Raw genomic sequence first — 23,351 nt, forward strand, 5'->3', positions numbered from 1 at the left:
AGTTCTATGGGGGCTCAAACTGCTGAAGTCATCAGTCCCTAGGTTTACACACTACTTAATCTAACTTAAACTATCTTTCGTTAAGGATAGGACACACACACACACACACACACACACACACACACACACACACACACACACACACACCCAAGGGAGGACTCCAACCTCCGATGGGAGGAACCGCACAAACCGTGGCAAGGCGCCCTAGACTGCATGGCTGGTGTACGGTAAGATGTCGAAGTTGAGTGACTGCAGGAAGATACAAGATGACTTGGACAAAATTTCCAGTTGCTATGATGAATGGCAGCTAGCCCTAAATGTGGAAAAATGTAAGTTAATGTGAGGTGTAGGAAGAACAAACCTGTAATGTTAGGATACAGGATTAATAGTGTCCTGCTTGAAACAGTCAAGTCATTTAAATATCTGGGCATAATGTTGCAAAGCGATATGAGGTGGAATGAACATATGAAAACTGTGGTAGAGAAGACAGACCATAGACTTTGGTTTATTGGGAGAATTTTAGGAAGGAGTGGCTCACCTGTAAAGTAGACCGCATATAGGACACTGGTGTGACCTATTCTTGAGAACTGCTTGAGGGTTTGGGATCTTTACTAGGTCGGATCGAAGGAAGACATCGAAGCAATTCAGAGGCACGCTGCTAGATTTGCTATCGTTAAGTTCGAACAGCGTGCAGGTGTTACGGAGATGCTTCAGGAACTCAAATGGGGAATTCCTGGAGGGAAGGCGACGTTCTTTTTGAGAAACACTATCGAGAAAAATTAGAGAACTGGCATTTGAAGCTGACAGTCTAACGATTCTACTGCCGCCAACATACATTGCATGCAAGGACCACAAAGTTAAGGTATGATAAATTACGGCTCATATGGAGGTGTACAGACAGTTTTTTTCCCTCACTCTATATGCAAGTGGAACAAGTGGGGAACCGACAAATAGTGGTACAACCACCATAAAGTAGCTTGCAGAGTATCTAGTAGGTGTAGATGTAATGGTGAAACACAAAATCACTGCAGCCACTGTCAATGTCAGAACAAAATAAGAAGAACAGAGAGGATGAAACCCGACTATATTTTGGATAATAATAATAACAACAAGGCACCACAGTGACCCCCACTTATGGGCTACTTCCTTTTCAGAGGAATCAAAATGGTTGAAGAAAGTTTTTTTTCACATTTTCATGATGACTGAAAATTTGTAAGTATGAATGTATGCTTTCCCGGTGTATACAGCTGGCAAAGAGTTCTCGGGCTTCCAGCCGGGTGGCGGTGTCTTCAAACTGCGACGTTTCGACGAGTGACATACTCGTCATCTTCTGGGGAAGATGATGAGTATGTCACTCGTCGAAACGTTGCAGTTTGAAGATACCGCCACCCGGCTGGAAGCCCGAGAACTCTTCGCCAATTTGTAAGTATGTTTACGAAAAGTCAAGGTCTTGTATCAACCAACTTTTTGAATTTATTACCAAATTGGAAGAGGATTTTGTGAACGGAGAATGCCTGGTTGAATAAACTTACATTCAGAACACTTTTGATTAAAGGACAACAGTCACCGAAAGGCAGAAACATTGAGTTGTTGACAAGCACAAAATAAATGAATCTTCCTAGCTTTTGGAGCCATCATTTGACAAGCTATAGCAAACACACACACACACACACACACACACACACACACACACACACACACACACACTTATGCTCCTACATGGTGCCAGTTGGACTAACAGTGCCAATGCTATTTTTCAGCAGGCAGACTGCAGTTGTGGTGGGGGTAGTGTCAGGTGGGGTTGCTAGATGGGGAGGGAGGTGGTAAGCAGGGAAACGGCTAGTGGTTTGGAGAGAGGTAGTCAGATTGCCAGCTAGGAATACGGGAACGAGGGGTGGCAGGAAGATGGGCTGGCAAGACTGTAGCATCCAACATGGAGCAGCACACGCTGAATGCAATGTGGGGATGTGAATTGGGAGGGGATGAGAGGACAGACAAACTGTTGGGTGGGGTGTGCAGGGATAGTGGGTTACCTGAATTGAGGCCAAGATGATTACAAGAGCAGAGGATGTGCTGGGAGGCTAGCTTCCACCTGTGTAGTTCAGATTAGCTGGTGCTGGAGAGAAGGATCCAGATGGCTCTGGTTGTGAAGCAGCCTTTGAAGCTGAGCATGTTGTGGTCAACTGCACTTTGTGCCATCAGGTGGTCAATTCTGTTCTTGACAACAGCTTGGCAGTGGCCATTCATTCTAGCTGACAGCTGGTTGGTGGTCATATCAACATAAAAAGCTCTGCTGTGTGGAGCAGGGCTGATATATGGCATGGCACCTTTCACAATTGTCAACGGATAACTCTGAATGCTAGCAAGTTCTCTTTCTTTTGTGTGTGCCCATCAACAACTATGTTTCCACTTTTCGGTGAATGGTCTCCCTTAATCCAAAAGTATTTACAGTGTACAAGAATTTTCTTTCCATTCAAAATAGTTCACCTGTGAACAGTCTCAAGGAAGCTATTTTTCTAAATTGATTTTGGCTACAGGAATGCCAAAGTGGCCTCAGAGGAGTTGTACGATTTGTGTAGAATGAAGCACAGTGAGATATGAAGAAGTGGCAAGAAAAAGTACTGGGTACTATTGTGAAAAATCTGATGTAGGACTTCATTTCCCAAAATCTTTCCAAATTTTTATGCTGAGCCACATGTAAGTAACTTTCAGTAAAAAGAATATATTCTGAAATAGCTTTATTCTTAATATGGACAACTTCTAATCTTAATTTAGGAAACTAATGACAAAAAAAAACTGAAAAAGCATGGTATCACTCAGGTGAATAAAATCCTGGCTGCACAGTTCTCAAAGCGTTAAATTATAAAGGTACTTCAGTTTGATTATGTGACAGTTTAACCTTACCTTAGCTTTGCTAGTTACTTTTAATTTCAGTGCAAAGCAGAAAAATACGGGTCTTCTGCTCCCTACAAGTACCATCGACAAACGTGTGCGCACAGGCAATGTATGCTTGGTGGCTGTTCCGTGTCATATTGATACATTTTTGGGAGGAGAGAGGAAAGGAACAACTATAGGAAAGGAGATAAAGAGTGGGAACAACGTTTCCAGCTTTGGGGAGGGGAAGGAACAAGAACTTAACATTTATGGCAATTGATTATTGTTTAATTGTCCTCTTCAGAAGAAATATGGGTATCCCAAAAACTTACTAGCTGAATTGTCACTTGATACAATGACAAATGTTGTCAATTAACTTTTCTTTGATGCCTTTCTTCAGAAAACTGTTTTCGTTGCTCTAGCTCAGTGGTTACCAAACTGCGGCCTGAATGAAGTATTCATGTGGCCCACTGTTCTCAGCTGTATTTTATAATAATACGCATCTAGAAACTAACAGTAGAATCGAAAATGTCGCCTAACGTTCAGAGATTCACAAAAGTATAGTTGTCTTGCTTAGTAACAAACAAAAACACCTACACAGAGAATAGTATTTTAAGGTGTGCTTTATTTTAAAATGAATTCAGCTGTGAGCTAAGTATAAAGTTGATCGCTTATGTCAGGGGCAGAAGGATAAGTAGTGCAGCCACTGCGGGGTTAGTATCTGTGATAGGGTGAAGGTTTTATTATTTGTCTTCCAGTATTGACAACTGGTGGGTGTTTGTGCCTCATACTGATCAGCTGCTATGGGATGAATTTCACATTGAAATAACACGGATTCATGAACAAACATCATAGAGACAGTTACCTCCATACGCAGTACATATTTATAACAAGGAATACAAAGTTAAATTAAGACTGTTTTCATACAATGCTATGAATAGAGGAAAAATGACATTCAAAGCACTTAGTAAACATCTGTGATTTGCCTCTCATATTGTATAATGATGCATTTGTATGATTACTGTTATTAATTAATTAATTAATAACCCACTCACAAAAAAACACAAATTACAGTGTAAAAAATTTGGACTTTCTGAGGGTAGCAGCAATTAAAAACAGAACAGTCGACACAAAGTGTTCTGAATGGTGGTGACATCAAACTTGTCTTTCACCATTGCATTTTTTGCACCCAAGTATCAAATATTTCAGAATCCTTCCACTTGAATGGGACTTAGCAGCTCGTGTTCTTTGTCATTTGTTAAATCAAAAGTGATTTAATTCTAAAAGTGATTACGGGGATAGAAGAAATGGCAGTGGTGGTGGAGGAGGAGAAATTAAGTCTGTAAATATGGGACATTCTTTGTTATGGCTTAGTAAGATGAATGTCTCTAGTCATGTTTCTAGCACATTAAAGAAACAGTTTCCTTTTTCTACACCTTTCTTGAAATGGCAGGCTTCAGAATATAGGGCAGATTCAAGTTACACAAGATAGAGAACCATCACACATGATCTCATCTATAAGAACGTGTCAGTAAACTGACTAACAATTTCATACTTACAGTTTTACTGCTGTTTGGAGAACCTCAGGAATTCCTCAAATGCATCATCTAGTCCATTCATTGGATCCTCATAATCCCAAATTACCATATCACTGGAAAATTAAAGCAGTCTTTATATTTAAATTCCCAGTATTTATTATAGATATTATAAATACATAAAACTGGTTCATTGCTGTATTTCTTGAAACAACATCATAAACAGACATGGAGCTCAACAATCAGTAAGCTGGAGAAATTATTGTTTCAGTATTTACTTGTATAAGAAAAGTAAATTTACACAGGATGGAATAATTAGAGAAAATGAACTTCCTGACGGGTTAAAATTGTTGTTATTAACTGGAATGCGTGCTACCTTTCATCTTCTAAGGCTTAGGCTCTTCCTACCTATGAATTCTCAGGAAGCCTTACATACCAATTCACATGTTAGATCTGCAGTTATTTCTTTCCAGCACTTCCATACTCTGCAAAATGCAGAATGGAAACTTCTGTTCATTGCCCATACACTATCTTTCAACAATATGTACCACTTTTTGTTTCATTGCTATTCTATCAGAAACTATATAACATTAAAAATTTTAATGCTACATTACACTCCATTCTATGCTATTACATAATTGTTAACTAATTGTTAAACAATTTATTTGTTGCATGTCTAACCACAAGTAAGTAAAGATGGTACAAAGGCTAAACATTTCTGATCATGCTCAGATTGCAGCTAAAACTGTAGTATGGAAGTTGCCAGATGGAGGGGATGGGAGAAAGGGAAAGTGAAAACAATAGAGAGTCTGCATGGAACTTGTTGCATATGGATTAACTTACTCACCTGAAGGGTGCTGAGCCCCAAAAGATAGTTATGACTTAAGAGGTTAAAGCTAACGCTGTAGCAGTGTTTGCATAAAATACTAAATGGTCCCCTAGGCAATATATTGCGGTATCTGGTTTATCGTGTGGTTTGGCCCAACAGATAATGAAGGAGATCGACAGACAGCCACGAAACCCACACTTTGTCCAAGCATTGTCACCAGAGGACTGTGAAGTTAGGACAGAGTTTGCTGAATCCACATTACAATGGATGGAAGAAAAACCAGGTATCCTGAGTAACATTTTGTGTGGTCAGCTGAAGCAGTGTCCCATGTGGGTGGGTTCATGTATCATCCTAACTGTCACTACTGGAATCCTAGGAGAAACAATCCTGAAGTTAAGATTGACAGATTGCAGTCACATTCATCACTTGACAGTGTGGTGTGGTATTTGTGATGATGATTTTATATTTTTTGTGAAATAATGAATTATGGTGATGTGTGCACAGGCATTACAAACTTTTATTCACCCCATTGGTGCAAACTGGGATGACATGGACAATGTATACTTCACGCTGGATGGCAAATCTCCGCACTTTACATCGATTTCACAATGCCTTTCCAGGCCATGTTATGCTGTATCATGGAAATGTTTAGCAGTAGCCAAGGACTCCAAACTTGACCCCATTCGATTTCTTTCTGTGGAGGTACTTGAAAGAAGACGTGTACGCCACAAAACCATGTAATTTAAACACTTTTGAAGCAGGGATAAGTGAGAAGAGGTAGGTGTGTGTGTACATGTGTGTGTGTGTGTGTGTGTGTGTGTGTGTGTGTGTGTGTGTATGTGTGTGTGTGTGTGTGTGTGTGTGTGTCGTGATCCGACTGTGCTCTGAGAGTCAGAAATCAAAATTTTTCAACAGCAATCATAAGGGTATAGAACTGTTATTAGTAGCACAAGATTCGGTAGTAGTTATTTCTGCCATAATACGCTGGTGTGCAGAACTTCCCAATAAAAGTAACTTCCACAAGTAACAGAGCTCAATGAAACTTTGACCATCCATAGAAAGAACTGGTATGGTACAGTATAGAAGGTAACTGAAAGAAATATGCAGTGAGATGAATAGAAATGACACTTTTATTAAAGAATGATAATTACACTTAAGTCACCATGATTTGTGATGGTCCTCTGTACATTAAAGAAGGTGGAAAGGTGGGACATGGTTCTTAATAGTGACAGTGATCACCATAGATAAGCAATGCATGCTCTGCAATGTGCACCCATGCTGATCACAAGGTTGGTAAGGAGTTGTTATAGGGGACATACCCTCATATGGTGAGCAGTTGGAACATGTAATGCACTCAGGAACACACTGAATATGATCATTTTGATGGTCCAGGTGTCATTGTGTGGGAAGGCATAATGTTGCATGGGCATATTGACCTCCAAATCTTTGAACAAAGTACTACCACTGGCCAACATTATAGAAACGTTGTACTCCTGACCCATGTAAGTCTTAAGAGGTGCATTAACCCCAGACTTAATTTTTAGGGATGACAACGCACAACCACATCAAACAGCGCAGGTGGAGGAGACTCTTGGAAAAATAGGATATTTGGCGAATTGATAGGCCTACCCATTCCCTTGATTTAAAACCCAATGAGCATGTGTGTGATGCATTGGGGAGAGACATGGCAGGATGTCCCCATGCATCAACTACCACCCAGCATTTATCAACTGCACTGGTGGGGGAATGGAATACCATACAACAAGAACTCTTACCAACCATGTGGCCAGCATGGGTGCAAGTTGCCACGTGTGCACTGCTATCTGTGGTGATCACACATCCTATTAAGAATCCTGTCCTGCCTTTTGTTATGTCCAGGGAACCATAATAAATTGCGTTGATTTCAGTGTAATTATTGTCTTTGAATGAAAGAGTCATTCTGTTCATCTTATTGTGTACTTCTTTCAGTTACCTTCTATACTATACTGTAAACAGATCTTTCTATGTATTGTTACAAGCAGCAATGTATTATAGACAAATGCAAAATTTTCTCAAAGTCATCTTCAGCCAAGTCAACTCCCCATGTAAGAGAAAAAAAAAGGGGCAGAAAGCTGACACTGCGAAAGGCAGCTAAAATCCGGAAGAAACTGCCTCACCTTGTACGAGTAAGAAGCTTGAATCAAACTCAGCAATAAGACCTCAGTGAGGAAAAGACATGCCATTTTAACAGCACAGCTCAATTTCGTAACAGAGGGTGAAAGTTCCACAAGAACACCTATCAGTCTGCTGATCTGGTGGGAAAGCAACAAGCTGAAGTCTTCAAAGCCATTCCTATCAAATAGACTGTAATGAAGACAGTTGACGAACCTGAGAAAGTAGGTCACATTCAGTCATCGTCAGCCTACCATAAAGTGCCTCAAACCACTCGTAATAAATACTCACGCTTCTAAGCCTGTGTGTCAACTTTTACACTGCAGTACACCAGCTACAAGAGATGCACTGTTTGCCAAGGCGACTTCCACCTCAGTGACTTCTATCTTTACACTCTAACACACTCTGTCGCTGCGAGATGCCGACCTCGCAACCACTGAGGTGAAGATGAGACGTCTACCTACAGCTTGCTGAACCAAACAGATGGTGTTTGGCACACTGTCCACCTATTGCAGAATTTGGGAGGTACACTAACAGCTGCTGCCCAAGTGATACCTGTAAGCAGTCTTTACATTTCATGCCTTCCTTGGTGGAAGAGGTATGCTGCTATTGATCTCCATACCGTGCAGAGCTACTGAGAGCTTACCCGAGCACACCCCCTCCTATGTCAACGACAGTGCTATGGTAATTCACATTCTCTGCCCTGGGAAGCACACCTTTCACTTGGGTTAAGCCATTCTCCCATGAGGTCTGTCTCCCACCTGACACTGCAGTTATGTGAGCCGAATGTTTATGGAGACGTCCGTTGCAGTTTGCTGGGACATCGTCAAGTGATTCCAAGGCTACAAAAGCTCTTGTTCTCCTAATGTGTCATTAGTGTCCTGCTCCACCACACACCATGCTCATCATCCCTAAAACAGCAGAGGTCTCTACCTAGTGCCCTACAATATAGTGCAAGTTTCATCGAGCTATGTTACTTGGCAGTGGCACATCAAGGAAGTTACTGTCATCCTTAAGTTTTGCGTACCAGAATGTAATAACATTGGTGGTAGTAATTCTAACAGAACAAATAGTAACAAGTGAAAAAGATAATAGTAAAATTAGGTAGAACAGACTGAATATAACAAAGATACAGATCTTTTTCTGTGACAGGAACAAGACATTCAACAGAATGGAAAACTGAACACCAAATAGCCTGAAAGTAGCCAACAAAATGTGAGTGATATTAACAGGAATGAACAGAAAAGAATACTGTCATAGCATAACCACAATCAAATCCAAAAGCAAGGTCATCAATAAAGCACAACACTTAGCACTGAAAGCACGTTCATAATGAACACCTGTGTACGGCCAGAACAAAACTTAATTCCTGGATGGGTAGTGTGTTTCTTTTTTTTTTTTTTTTTTTTTTTTTTACAGACATTGAATATTCTACGATATACGAACAATACAAAGATAAGAAATTTCAAGACACTTCCAAAAATGGCAAACAAGTAACTGCTGCTGGTTGGGTTTCAACTGGCCACCTGCAGCAAGCCACCCAGCGATGCTAACCATTATGCCACAATACATACAGTGCAGTTTGCGGCACGGCACCCCCTCCTGGACAAACAGTGAGCAGCTGTTTCAGAAGTTCTCAATGGACCAAACTACAGCACCTTGAATTTAGATTTAATCAATGGTCCTCTGAATGGCAGCACTGGCAGACTGTGCATTCTTGTCACATTGTCACATCCTCTTAACCACGATTCAAAGGTAGCCCCTCATGTTAAAGCTTCACCATCATCTAGTGCAGGGCCATCCATGTTGTGCCAAACTGCGCATGAGCACAATATGCAGGCCAAGGCTGTCTGTCTTGGCTTTGCTTGCTACTTCACTGAACTACTTGGTACAATGCGGCATTTCATTTAGCATTGCAATGTGGCATTTTTCTGTCAGCACGACATTTTTCAGTTTTGCAGAATTGTGGAGTCAGTGCTGTTTACTCTTTCATATTTATTTGTGACATAAACGAAGTTCACAGGTCCAGTGGCTGTTTGCACAAAACGAGGCAATCTAGAGATCTATTGTCACAAGCCTTTATAAGTGTATGGGAATGACAGAAGAAAAGGATAAGAATTCTCAATATCTATTAGGCAATATACAGCCCTATATCATCAATGGTTACCGCAAAGTTGCTATGTAACGACATACCACCACAATGTAGGGGGAAAAAAAAATAAATAAATAAATAAATAAATTGATGATGAAAGAGCAAAAAACTGCAAGGATCGACAGTCTGGATTCATTGTTCAGTAAATTAAGAAACATTCTGTGCTAAATTTGCAGGCATGGAGAACATGATGAAACTGGTGGTACAAATAGCAAGTTTTCTGAAGCTGCATGCATTATTCCACTGCCAGTTGCAATAGTTACCAAAGGAACTGAATGAAGAGTATGGAGACACTATATTATTGCAAAGAACATTGAAAGTCAATGGGGTTAGCCAAAATGATTTTTTTTATTCAAAGCTTGCTATTGTTGAATTTACAAATGAAAAAGGAGAGCAGAAATGAATATTAACTGTATCACACTGCTGCCAGGTACAACTGTTACCCCCACACTAATAACCAACTGTGAGCACTAAACAGCACTGTTGCATCAAATCACAATCAAACACTTATTTGATTATTAATTCTCTCTTAAACAACTGCCTCATTGCATGCCTGACCTGTTGGCTCAGAATCTGGGGTATTTTCTTGCACAGATCGTAATTTTTTGCACCTAGTTCATTTTTTTATAATACTATTGCTCACATGGGCGTATGAAAGCTCAACATATTGCTATGTTAGCTGAAGCAATAATCAAGGAACAGGTATAGGCTCCAATTGTAAAGAAACACAGGACTGGTGAAAGACAATGTTATTTGTGGTTGGTTCACTTTATACACAGGCACGTCAACTTGAGGGCTAAGTGGACTTGACAGCACACTGCCCACAGTGAGAGAATGCAAGATGAGAAACAACTATTTCTGATTTGATGGGCATGCATTTAAAAAGCAAATCTCACTGTGGAAGGAACAAATTCTGACCATACATTTCTGTAGGCTCAATGGTGTTAAAGAAAACATGAGGACTGAAGAATTCATTGAGACCTTTAAAGAATTACAAAGATAGTTTTGTAAATGTTTTGAGGACACTGTCAATGTTACATCTGTTTTTGAGCTATATTCAGGACCATTTTCCGTTTCAGTTGAAAGTTCCCTCTGTGCATTTGCAGATGGAACGTGTTGATCTACAATATAATTCCCATTTAAAAGACAAATTCTTTTATGTTAAAAGTGTCCAGGAGGCCTACATTGTTTTCTTTGGGAAATGTTTCCACGTCTCCATAATGACATTTCAAACCTCATTGCGGAGCAAAAAACCGTGGACCAACCTACTATGTTCAATATGAAGACAGCAGAGGATGGTGGATTCCTGAAGGGAGAGGCACAGGGAAGAACGTCATGTGGTGCGAGTCTCCTTGATTGCACAAAGTTTATTAGAATTGGGGGGGGGGGGGGGGGGGGGGGGGAGGGGTTAGCCACCCAAAGAGTTGGCCCACAATTAAGCAACAAGGGATTCGATGTAAAGTCGCAAATCCATTACTGGAGGGGACACGGAGAATGGGGGAAGGGTGCGGGAAAGGGGGGGGGGAGGGAAGTAGGCCACCTCTCCCTGCCAGATGATCAGCAAGTTAATTATCCAGGATACCTGTGTGGCCAGGAACCCAACGGAAATCGATCGATCGATCGAGCAGCATCACTAAAATCAGTGAGAAGGTTGTGGATGACAGAGACAAGGGGTGGCAAGAAAAACTCCAAGTGATAGCCTGAAAGCCACTCATTGAGTTCATACATAATTAAGCAGAGGGCCCAATAGATCATCATCATCATCAATTCCACAGTAAACACCCCACATGTGGTAGGCACAAGATGAGTGTTCCGTGCCAACAGAAGATGTGAAGGCATATCCCACATAGTCGGCAGATTTAGAGTCATCGGTGAAAGTGGGGGGGGGGGGGGGGGGGGGGGGGAACAGCATCCTGGAACTCCTGTAACAGCATTCCAAACAAACAAAAGAAAATCACTGGAGTGATGGAGGCTTTCAGACCCCAGAAGAGAATCATCCAACTCCACAGCCAAGAAACTAACCACAGAGGGGGGGGGGGGGGGGGGGAGGGGGGGGGGCCTTGTAGGGAGAGAATCGGGGGGGGAACCTGAGGGCAGGCAGCAAGCGGGTGATGGCCCAAAGCCATGAAAATAACAGAACAGGAAGGGACAGCTAGGCTAGGACAGGTAGTGATGGTACAGGAAACAAGGAGCTGGGACTGCCAAATCTGAAGGGGAGGGATTCCAGCATCAGCCAGAAGACTATTGACAGGGATAGCGCTAAATGCACTGGGGGCTAAACGGATACCACAAAGGTGAAATGGGTACAAGAGGAGTAGCGTGGTAGGGGCAGCTGATCCATAAACTTGACAACTATAGTTCAAATGAAACAACTAATGCCTGGTAAAGGCAGGGAAGGATTGAACGATCTATGCCCCAAGAGGTGTGGGCAAGGAAACAAAGGACACTGGGTTTACAAAAGCAGCCAACCTTCCCTGGGAGACAGAAACGCACCACCCTCTACTTAAGGGGAGAGAACTGAAATCTGTGCGAGTGTCCATATGGAAGCACGCTGGATGGCACCCTGGAGCAGTCGTTGCGCAGAGGCCAGCAAGTGGGAGCTAGGACACCACTTAATACATAGCCCTGTAGAACACCATTCCCCTGGGTCTGTGGTGAGCTGGAATAGTGTCAACCCAGTCTGTAAATGACTGATGAGACAGGAACTGGTTAATAAAGATCTGAAGGGGACCCCAAAGATCTCATTCATGGATTGTAAGAAGGATAGGATGGTGTCAAGCTGCTTCGTAGGCCTTATGAAGATCAAAGGAAACTGCGACAAGATGGTGGTGCTAAGAAAAGGCCTGACAAACTGCTGTTTCAAGTTGAAGCAGATGGTTGATCTAAGACCATCACTCCCAAAAGCCCCAAAGGTAAGGAGATTAAAGGTCCCGAGTTTAAAGGACCCAACTGAGTAGATGAGCCCCCATTTGTTCTAGTAACTTGCAGGGGACATCGATCAGGCTGACTGGCCGGTAACTATCTAGGGTTGATGGATCCTTGCCAGGCTTAAGGACGGGAACCACAATACTGTCTCTCCATTGAGAGCGGAAAATGTCATTGAGCCAAATATGGTTAAATGCCTGGAGGAGACATTGTCATTGTGGAGGATTGAGCTGCCGGAGCAATTGAATATGGAGGGAACCAGGACCAGGAACTGAACGTGGGAAGAAGAAAGGGCGATTCAGTAAAAGGTTTATTGTAGGATTTCACCTGAAAAAGGGTAAAACAAAAGCAGGAAGCTGATTCTGAAGGAGAAAGGCAGCTGGATAGGAGACTGATGCCGTTGCAAAATGGATCATGTGAGGTTCTGTGAGAACTGATGGATCTGTACAACAGCCACCTAGAAGGGCAAGTCCTGGAATGGAAGACTGCTGCTAACAGCCCTGGACGTTGGGGAGCGTAGCCTGCACCTGTGACGATGGGACAGTATCTGTAAGCTTGCATTTATCGTGAATCTCTTGCCCAACGTAAAGTCCCGAGCGACTGGAAAAAGGCGCAGGTGACGCCTGTATATAAGAGTGGTAGAAGGACGGATCAAATATCCTTAACATCGGTTTGTTGCAGGATTCTCGAACATATTCTCAGTTCGAATATAATGGATTTCCTTGAGACAGAGAAGTTGCTGTCCATGCATCAGCACGGCTTTAGGAAGCATCGCTCCTGCGAAACGCAAGCCCTTTTTTCACATGATATCTTGCGAACCATGGCTGAAGGGTATCAGACGGATGCCATATTCCTTGAGTTCCAGAAAGCTTTTGACATGGTGTCCCACTGCAGACTCCTAACTAAGGTACGAGCATATGGGATTTGTTCCCAAGTATGTGAGTGGTTCGAAGACTTCTTAAGTAATAGAACCCAGTACGTTGTCCTTGATGGTGAGTGTTCATTGGAGGTGAGGGTATCATCTGGAGTGCCCCAGGGAAGTGCGGTGGGTCCACTGTTGTTTTCTATCTACATAAATGATCTTTCGGATAGGGTGGATAGCAATGTGCGGCTGTTTGCTAATGATGCTGTGGTGTACGGGAAGGTGTCGTCATTGAGTGACTGTAGGAGGATACAAGATGACTTGGACAGGATTTGTGATTGGTGTAAAGAATGGCAGCTAACTCTAAATATAGATAAATCTAAATTAATGCAGATGAATAGTAAAAAGAATCCTGTAATGTTTGAATACTCAATTAGTAGTGTAGCGCTTGACACAGTCGCGTTGATTAAATATTTGGGTGTAACATTGCAGAGAAATATGGAGGAGGACAAGCATGTAATGGCAGTTGTGGGGAAGGTGGATAGTCGTCTTCGGTTCATTGGTAGAATTTTGGGAAGATGTGGTTCCTCTGTAAAGGAGACCGCTTATAAAACACTAATACGACCTATTCTTGAGTACTGCTCGAGCGTTTGGGATCCCTATCAGGTCGGATTCAGGGAGGACATAGAAGCAATTCAGAGGCGGGCTGCTAGATTTGTTACTGGTAGGTTTGATCATCACGCGAGTGTTATGGAAATGCTTCAGGAACTCGGGTGGGAGTCTCTAGAGGAAAGGTGGTGTTTTTCTTTCGTGAATTGCTACTGAGGAAATTTAGAGAACCAGCATTTGAGGCTGACTGCAGTACACTTTTACTGCCGCCAACTTGCATTTTGCGGAAAGACCACAAAGATAAGAGAGATTAGGGCTCATACAGAGGCATATAGGCAGTCATTTTTCCCTCATTCTGTTTGGGAGTGGAACAGGGAGAGAAGATGCTAGTTGTGGTACGAGGTACCCTCTGCCACGCACCGTATGGTGGATTGCAGAGTATGAATGTAGATGTAGATACTGTGACTCACAGCCACATCGTCATCATCATCATCATCATCATCATCATCATCATCATCATCATCATCATCCACCACTGCCCTTTATCCTGAATTGCTGCTTAGAAGTACTCTGACACACTGAGTTACATATGGAATTGCATTTCGTGTGTGTCAAATATATTTTCCATGTGAATATAAATTTAAAACCTGGTGCAGTGTTTCCACATTAGTGTTATGCCATTCAGGAAGGTTTCATTACCAGTTTTTCCTTGATTTATGGGAATCTGTGTTTGTGAAATGGGCATAAATTTAATTAAAAAAGTAAATGCAACAACTGAATACACAAAATGCACTCAAATTAAGGATATTCTTGATTGACAGATGTTACATGTTTGGGGGAAGAGACCAAACTGTGAGATCATCGGTCTCATTATATTAGGGAAGGACGGGGAAGGAAGTCTGCGAGATCATTGGTCTCATTAGAATAGGGAAGGAAGTCGGCCGTGCCCTTTCAAAGGAACCATCCACGCACTTGCCTGGAGCGATTTAGGGAAATCACTGAAAACCTAATTCAGGATGGCTGGACGTGGGACTGAACCATCGTCCCTATCGTCCTCCCGAATGCGAGTCTAGTGTGCTAACCACTGCGCCACCTCGCTTGGCACTGACTGTCTTAACTTCTCACAATAAGTATACAAAATGACAGTATTACGAGAAAGACAGATTGCTACTCATCATACAGCAGAGATGCTGAGTTGTGAAGCACAACAAAAAGACTTTGCCTTTAGCCAGAAGGCCTTCTTCTGAAACACACACACACACACACACACACACACACACACACAAATAAAGAACACTGTATGTGGTAGTCTGGCCCAAGCAGCTAGAGACACGTGGGCCGCGTGGACCAATCAGTCACAATGCAACTGACAGTGACAGTTCTTTGCAGAAAATGTAGAGGTGAGATCCATTATATGCATTCAGATGGAGGCGGGGGGAGGGGTGATTCCAAAAAATACCCATGGATTAGATTAGATCCTCATGTAGAATTTGTAATCCAGTGCTTATTCGGGCAGCATCCAGCTTTATCTTGTTACTTACAATGGCTAGTACAGAAAATAAACAGCCAGCAGAGTATAGATTAATTAGCTGAAAATCTCTAGAGATGTGAAGAGAATCCAGTATCTAATAATATGGAATGTATTATTTTATTACTTCTTACAAAATTTGAGTGCAATCAATAATTTGTTTATACTTACTCTTCACCAGCTGTTCCTACTTCTTCATAATTCTCTTCAAGGAATTTACTCTCCTCTGCAGACAGAATACTGCCATCAGGGCCATAAAAAATTGGATCACTTCCCTGAAAAAACATGGAGAGTATTCTGAATATATTATTTTTGTCTTATCACATTATAACAGGAGAAAAAGCACATTAATGGAATGACAACACAAACATTTGTTTGATGACATAAATGTGAGTAAACATACTGATCTGGATAATTTGCCGTGCATTTGCAGATTATTCAGTTTCTGGCCCACCAGATATTGAAGCTAACAGTAATGTGTGAAATAAAGCTCTAAAGATAATTGTTACTGCAACAAGGGTGGTGGGGGAGAAAATGCCCAAGCCCAGTTGCTCAAGTTCAGCCAATGGTGCTGATGGTTGTAGGTTAGAGAGAGTTACTTTGAAAACCCAGAAATTAGTTATCATATGTAGAAAAAGATGGCTGTGGGAGTTTTCCTGTCCCTATTCTGGTTCTCTTTCTTGCTAACACTATCAACTGGACTGAAAGTTCAGTTGCTATCTGCAAGTTACGAACAACTAAGAGCTGTAGTTCATTTCCACAGAAGAAACCAAGGTTACAGATCAGTGTTTCCATAGGACTGAGGTCTTCAGAAATGGAGCAGAAGTTTTGGGCAACAAAGAAGAAGTGTATATATATATATATATATATATATATATATATATATATATATATATATATATATATATTGGGGGGGGGGGGGGGCAGAGGAGAGAACTTGGGAAAACCTAAATCAATATTCCCAGATGCGGATTCTACCCCATCTCAAACTGTGCATAACCAGTTATATTTGTTTGGGAGAACTTGCTTTTCCTAGCAAAAATAGCCGTCTAATGCAAAAATTTAAACTATCACTGCATCACTTCTGTGGCAATTTTATTTCCCTGGATCCATTTTTAGGTACAGCATTGTCCACAAGAGAATGATATTTATTAAGGGGTACAGAAAATGAAAAAATTGTAAGTCGTCCAAGATGGCAATGTTTGAACTGTTTATAAGAGAGGATTGAGCAATAAGAAGAAAGCTATTTTATAGAAGAAAACTCACAAATCAACTGAAAGCAACTCATCCCCATTACAGAAATCACTAACACATGCTATGCCGAGGTACATGAGTGACGTAGATGGTTTGACTACTAGTAGTGAAAAACAAATGTAATCACTGCCAAGAGGAGGAAGTGGCGGCACACAGTTCCTAATCACTAAGACACTGGTTGGTTGGTTTGGGGAAGGAGACCAGACAGCATGGTCATCGGTCTTATCGGATTAGGGAAGGATGTCGGCCGTGCCCTTTCAGAGGAACCATCCCGGCATTTGCCTGGAGTGATTTAGGGAAATCACGGAAAACCTAAATCAGGATGGCCGGACACGGGATTGAACCGTCGTCCTCCCGAATGCGAGTCCAGTGTCTAACCACTGCGCCACCTCGCTCGGTACTAAGACACTGTTGATGACTCTGCTCAAGGGGAGCATTAAACTCACTGGGCTGCTTCATGCAGACACAGCCTACTCCTTTCTGCCCAATTTCACAATATTTCACTCTCCACCTTCTATGTTGTAACCACACCCTGAACATTAACTCTACCTGTACTACTCACATTTAAGAGACAAATATGAAATTTCTCAACAGCAAAGTACCACTGAGTGCAAAGAGCGGAATCTTTCAAATACGCAGCTGAGCCAATTCCTCAGAGTATCACAGCTGGTAGTGTCAGGATATCTTTAAGAAAGAACAAATGGCTAGTAGGGAAGGAGTATAAGCTGGTGTCTCACAGGGTATAACACCTGAAAATTGTTTATTTGAGATAAAGACAGTTTACATTACAATTTGTGTCATCTGTGTTCTTCAATCTACACAGCAGTTGCTGCCTGTTTAGTGGATTACTGATTTAGAGAAACACCTGTAAACCAGTACTACCTTGTGTAGTCTCTTAGAAGGAATATGATTTTTAACTTCAGTTAACAATACGGCCTCCAAAGACATCACATGCTAACTACAAATACTTTCAGCAAGTGTCTTTCTAAGGCTCGGCAAGTGCTAGAATGTGCGTTTGGAATAATGACCACCAATAGTAAATGGAGATTGCTCCAAAAAAGGGTGTTGAAATCAAAAACCCTGATAGTGTTGACATACTCAGATGTATACAACTTCTGCACAGCATCTTAATTGACTAGGAGAGAGAACAACCAGCAGCTACGTTCATTTGCTAGCTACCACAATCAACAAAAGGATACCCTAATGTCAGCGGTATCAATGCAGAGTATTCCATTCGAGACAAATTGCATGTTCTTTTGCACAAAATTGCATGTTCTTTTGCACATGGGAAGTGCACAAATGAAAGCAGTGTGAACACTTTACAGAATACTCATTATTTAGTTGAACATATGGTTAAAGGTGGTGTTCTCAGTTTTGTTTTTAAATACAGTTACTAATCTTTAAAACAATTTTACTGAATGTACACTGCATGCCACACATGCCTGTACTAGTTTTTAGTAAAAACGTGTCATGTATTCAATATATCTCATCGCACAATATTACCTAATTTCCTTTTTCCACACACGTGTCATCAGCAACTTTCAACAACAGTTTCCTCCGTAAGTTGCAGTAGTGATACCTCGTCTTGCACCTGCCACAGTAGCCTGTTATCTTTCGAAACACTTGCAAGATTACCTACATCCATAGTTTGTTGTTAGGTACAAAACACACCCAAAAACAAGCAGCCATAGGCACTCGCCATGTGCGGTTCTTTACGGCTGTCAAATTAGTTGGACAAATACAGGTCTAATGGACGGTCAGCCTTAGAAGCTGTAGTATCCAATGACCGCCAATCTGTTGAGCTTCACAAACTTATCCAAATCTGATCCCAAACACTTATTCCATTTATTGATAGCTAAAGAGGAAGTTGCCTTCCATCCAAGTCCAGTTACAAAGCCTGTTGTCTTCAGTTTCAGTCACTCTCACCTTTTGTCTTCAAGAGTGTGTCTAGTGTCTGAACACATCAAACCAATAGCAAACTGTTTCGGAATGTAAAATGTCACAAATGTGTCTTGCAATCATTACAATTACTGATTTGCATTCAGCTGCAAAAAGTGGAAATGTTCACAATTTGACTGCTTGGCTGCCTCAGTCTGACTTGGGTAATAAAACAAATGAATGACTAGTGGTCCACGAGAAGGTCTAGCAATCTGATACTGTCATGACTTAGCAAACAGTGTGCACCACTACCAGCTACCTTCCTTGCAAATTTAAGAAATAATAGCAACTAGAAAGTTTCATAATTTCTAGTGACCATCATTTTAAATATATACAAGCTCAATTACGGATATGCTTACTATTACCTATAAGTTCTCACAGTCTTCATAGCTCATTAGTTAGCATAACTAAATGCAAATGCAGAAACTTTTTTTGAAACCAGATAACAGAAGATTTTCTTGTGTTTGTGTGATCTGGAGTTGGTGGTAATTCAGAAGGAAAATAACAATGAACTGCCTGAATAATAAGACAGTGGGACACTACTCACTTAAATGGCACCACAAAATGAATTGAGAGACGAAATATTAAGACACTGATGACAGAATAAGATAGTTATTTGAGAAGACATTTCCTTCAATGTAAATGTCCTTACAGAAAACTACAATGTTTGAATTATATGATGAACTTTTGCCCCCAACATTCAGGGAGTTAAATGCAAATTTCTTCAAAACAATGATCCTTTTATTTACCCCTGTTCCGCAGGTAAAAGAAAAGATGGAATATATGAAGCCATAGTAACAAATAAATAAATAACCAACCAACCTTTTTTTAATTCTATTTTCAGCAGTTCAAAACTTAATGCAAGCACCCAAAGGTACTTCAATTCCATAAATAAATTCCAATGTAAGTGATTAAGTCTGTTTATAATATAAATGGTTAAACATAATTCTATGTCAGTTTCGTAACAAGCATACTTACGACATTAACCACTGAGGACTCTGAATTTTGGTTTGGTGCTTCATTCACATTACTGCCCCAACTTGCCCTGCGGAGTTCTGCCACCGACATTATCTGACATGATAAGCTTTTATCACACGTGGCTTTATTTGTTAATTTACAAAGTTTATTCATGATTCTATCCATTGCAACAGTATCCATCGAATCTATGTATCTGCCAGCCAGCTGGAAAAAAAAAAAAAAAAAAAAAAAATTACAAAAATCAAAACACACATCTAAATTTATGTAATACAAGGATGGAGACATTCCTTAATGGCTAAGGTGTTTAAAACTTCCAATAGCTTTTTCTTCCTCTCACAAGTTATGATAGTTAATATTTCACATACAGTTGCTATGTTTTTATTTTTAAATCATAGATGACATGATATGAAATGTTTTCCAAACTTCAAATTTTTTCCTACAATGTCACCACAAACAGTGTATTTAATAACTATACCTCTATATTCCGCAGTTGCAATAAATGGTTACATTACCTGCTTCATATGATAACATAACACTAAATGAAACAATAGGTGAAACATATTCTTGAGACATTACTTTAAACTAACTACTTACAAAACCTGCAGAACCATACTAGGTTCTTTTAGCTGGACTGCCTCCTACTTTTGTGTGTAGAATTTTATGTAAACAATTTTCCTGCCCAACCGGTACAATGTTATGACAATTTCTGCACAACAATTTAAATAATAAAACGTGCATATATACTGTCCTAGAATATCGCCCAAGTTTTCTTTCAAAACTACTTAGAAGCACATCAACTACACGCAAGATTAATCAAGGTATGTGAAGATTTGTGGCTTATTATTTGTCCTACAATAACAACAAATTATAAATGAAATTCTTAAACACTGAAAACATCAAATAGGTCATATCAAACCTGTGTTTTGCAATAATGTGAGGTGGAAGTTCTGTAACTCAGATTACCTCCAGTTTGGAACTTATACACTTGAAACTAGGAAGTGTAAACTGACTTTTGTTGCTCACTTGATACTTCTTTTTCTCTTAAAGCCATCAACCATCATCCAACTCCTGTATCTTATCACACACATAGGACTATTATTGTGAACTAGGCATTGTGTGAAAGTTTGGTGCAATTGTAAATTGATGGATGGATTGATTATGAGGTTTTAAGGGACCCAACTTAAATTTTAAATAAAAAACAAGGGTGGGTGAAAGAAAAACTGGCATAGAACACTCGTAACAGGTGCCGAGAATACAATATTAAAAAGAGTCAGGGGCTAAAATATAAATGTCACAGTAGCATAGGGCGGATGTCACTCAGGAGTGATTAGAGGCCCATCGCAGCTTGTCATGTAGCAGAACTGCGACCCTTGCCTGACCCAGCTCTCTAACCCACTCCTTCAAGCGAATCGAGTCGTCGAGTCAATGGGGTAGGTAGGCAGCTTTTTGCAGGACGTTGTTGCAGCCACATGTAGTAAGCATTGCTTCACGCAGTGGAGAATGGCAAAACAGAGGCACACTGGCGACCGAGGCATTGCGAAGTAAGCATGCACAGATAGCCTGGCTGACAGCAGCTGACGCAAGGACATACACAGATCAAGCGCCGAGCGAAGCCTGGAGAGTGCTGAGTAAGGGGAAGTGAGGCCAGCACACTAAGTTACACTGCAATATACTGTGGGAGTAATAACAAAAAGCTGCCACCGAGGGTAAAAAATGTCCTCCTGCCAGATATAAATAGTGAAGCGCAGGCAGCAACAGACAGAAGCCATTAGGAAGCAGTTCGCATCTGAGGACGGAGGTGGTACATGTCTGAATGTTCAATCTTCGTAGGTGACGATTCCAGAAGTCTGTTCCAGCTCACAGGAGTCATCCGTTTGGCGCCAGATGTCAACTTCAGCTCTGGAGTTTGGCCCAAGTTCGGTCGGCACCATGGCTGACTAACTACAGTGAGAACATCCAGCAGGTCCGGCTCCAGCGCGGTCTTTGTCACAAGCGCCGCCAGGCACTGACGCCCACACTTCACGGCAACCCGGCCCCACGACACGTGGTCCGTCCATGACGGGACCTCATGGACATCACGACTGGCGGCTTCCCAGCCACTGGGGCAGCAGGCGTCGGCAGCTGACCTCACGGCGATGCAACTCCATGGGAGTGCCTGTACTGGAGCGCCGAGTTCATCTCAACCACCGGGCATCCTGGCTTCACCGGTGCACTGGTAGCCCGAGACTTCCAAGCACGATCAGCGGCGTGCGTTGTGCGCATTGTCGGAGAATCTACACAGCAGCAGCCAGGTGGAGGGATCCGCAGGGCTGGGCAGTGACGAGGGAGAAATTGTAAAGAAAGTTCAATAAATAACTGTAAAACTCGATGCCATCTCAGTCTTTGGCGCAGCGACTGTGTCTGCTGCTAACTAGTGGTGCTGAAGTCATAACAAGTGGTGTCAGGCGCACCCACGCCACGACTTTGACTAGCACCGTGCGGAGCAACCAAGAAACACCGAATAGGGTGAGTCCAGCAACTGCCTTCTCTCTATGTTTTCTGTGTAGCTAGACATGTCGAGGGTAAAGTTAAGGGATGTGAGAGTGTCATTTGAAAGGCCTTGCAGCCCTGTAGACTTATCGCAGTTTTGTGGGAATGATAGTCATGTAAACTTAGTACCATCTAAATGTGTAGTGTGTGGATTAACAGGTCACATCGTTCCTCGTGATAAATTTGTACCAAGCACTTATGATGTGTGTGGCTTCAATGATCACGTAACGGGGCAATGTGGTAAGTCTAGATGGCTTGCCATTAGACGTGCTAGGAATTAACTTGCTTCTGGGTAATACAATTTTATTTTTGTGAGGTGAAGTATACCACACGGAAAATACCAGACACACGTGCAACCGGGACAAGTGACGTCGTAGTCGCATTGACAGAGCAAGTTAAGAAACTGAGTGAAGAAAATAAGTTGCAAAAGCAGCACATGCAGAGGATGGAGCAACAATTGTTGCAAAATATTCAATCAGGCTCGGGAAGCAATAGTGTAGAATGCAAGGGTACTGTCTTTTCCGGTGTGGCAGATTGTTCAGCGGCTAATTTGATACCTTCCTTCTCGGGTGAAACATCAGAGGATGTGAATGTTTTCATTGGTGACGTACGTAGTACGGCTAGACTGTGTGGCTGGTCAGATGAAAAGTGTTTGCAAATGGCGAGGTTATGGTTAGTAGGTGACGCAAAGACTTATGTGGCACACCACGAAGGGTTAAAGGATGTTACTACATTCACAGAGTTGGCTGAGGGATTATTGCAAAGGTTTAGGAAACAAAACAGTGCCAGATTTTTTAGAGAAAAATTGAGGAGGATGATGCAAAAAACGGGTGAAACGGTAGAAGAATTTTCAGACAGACTTAGGAGAATGAATGCGCACACATATGAGTTAACGCAAGATGCGAGTGCAAATGAAGTTCTATAGAAAGAAGCAGATAATAGAGCTTTAGACCCATTTTTGCGAGGGGCCTCGCCGGATTTTTCACGCCGGATACGGATGGAAAATCCAAGTGACTTAGCAGCAGCATTACACATAGCTACACATTTGCAGGAAGTGGATAGCGCCACTAGAATTTGCAATGATAAGAAAATTTTTTCGTCTTTCAAAGACTGTTACCGCTGTGGGAAGCAAGGTCATTTTAAGGGACAATGTCGGTAACCGCAGTGTTTCAATTGTCAGACAGTGT

At 41.6% G+C, this 23,351-nt stretch overlaps 1 protein-coding gene across 2 annotated transcripts in view; it reads right to left on the reverse strand.

Moving 5' to 3' along the window:
- LOC124556473 (polyadenylate-binding protein-interacting protein 1) overlaps nt 1-23,351 on the reverse strand; it is a 136,800-nt gene that overhangs the window by 17,141 nt on the left and 96,308 nt on the right. For both annotated transcript variants that reach the window (XR_006968612.1, XM_047130427.1), the window contains exons 7-9: nt 19,636-19,839; nt 15,637-15,740; nt 4,434-4,525 (exon numbers count right to left, since the gene is read on the reverse strand). Coding sequence is in view for 1 of the 2 variants with exons in the window: in XM_047130427.1 (XP_046986383.1) it covers nt 4,438-4,525; nt 15,637-15,740; nt 19,636-19,839 (396 nt within the window). In the remaining variant the exon portion in view is untranslated. The remainder of the gene's footprint in view (nt 1-4,433; nt 4,526-15,636; nt 15,741-19,635; nt 19,840-23,351) is intronic.

This window comes from Schistocerca americana, chromosome X (assembly GCF_021461395.2).
Source record: "Schistocerca americana isolate TAMUIC-IGC-003095 chromosome X, iqSchAmer2.1, whole genome shotgun sequence".
In the NCBI taxonomy this organism is placed as follows: Eukaryota; Metazoa; Arthropoda; class Insecta; order Orthoptera; family Acrididae; genus Schistocerca; species Schistocerca americana.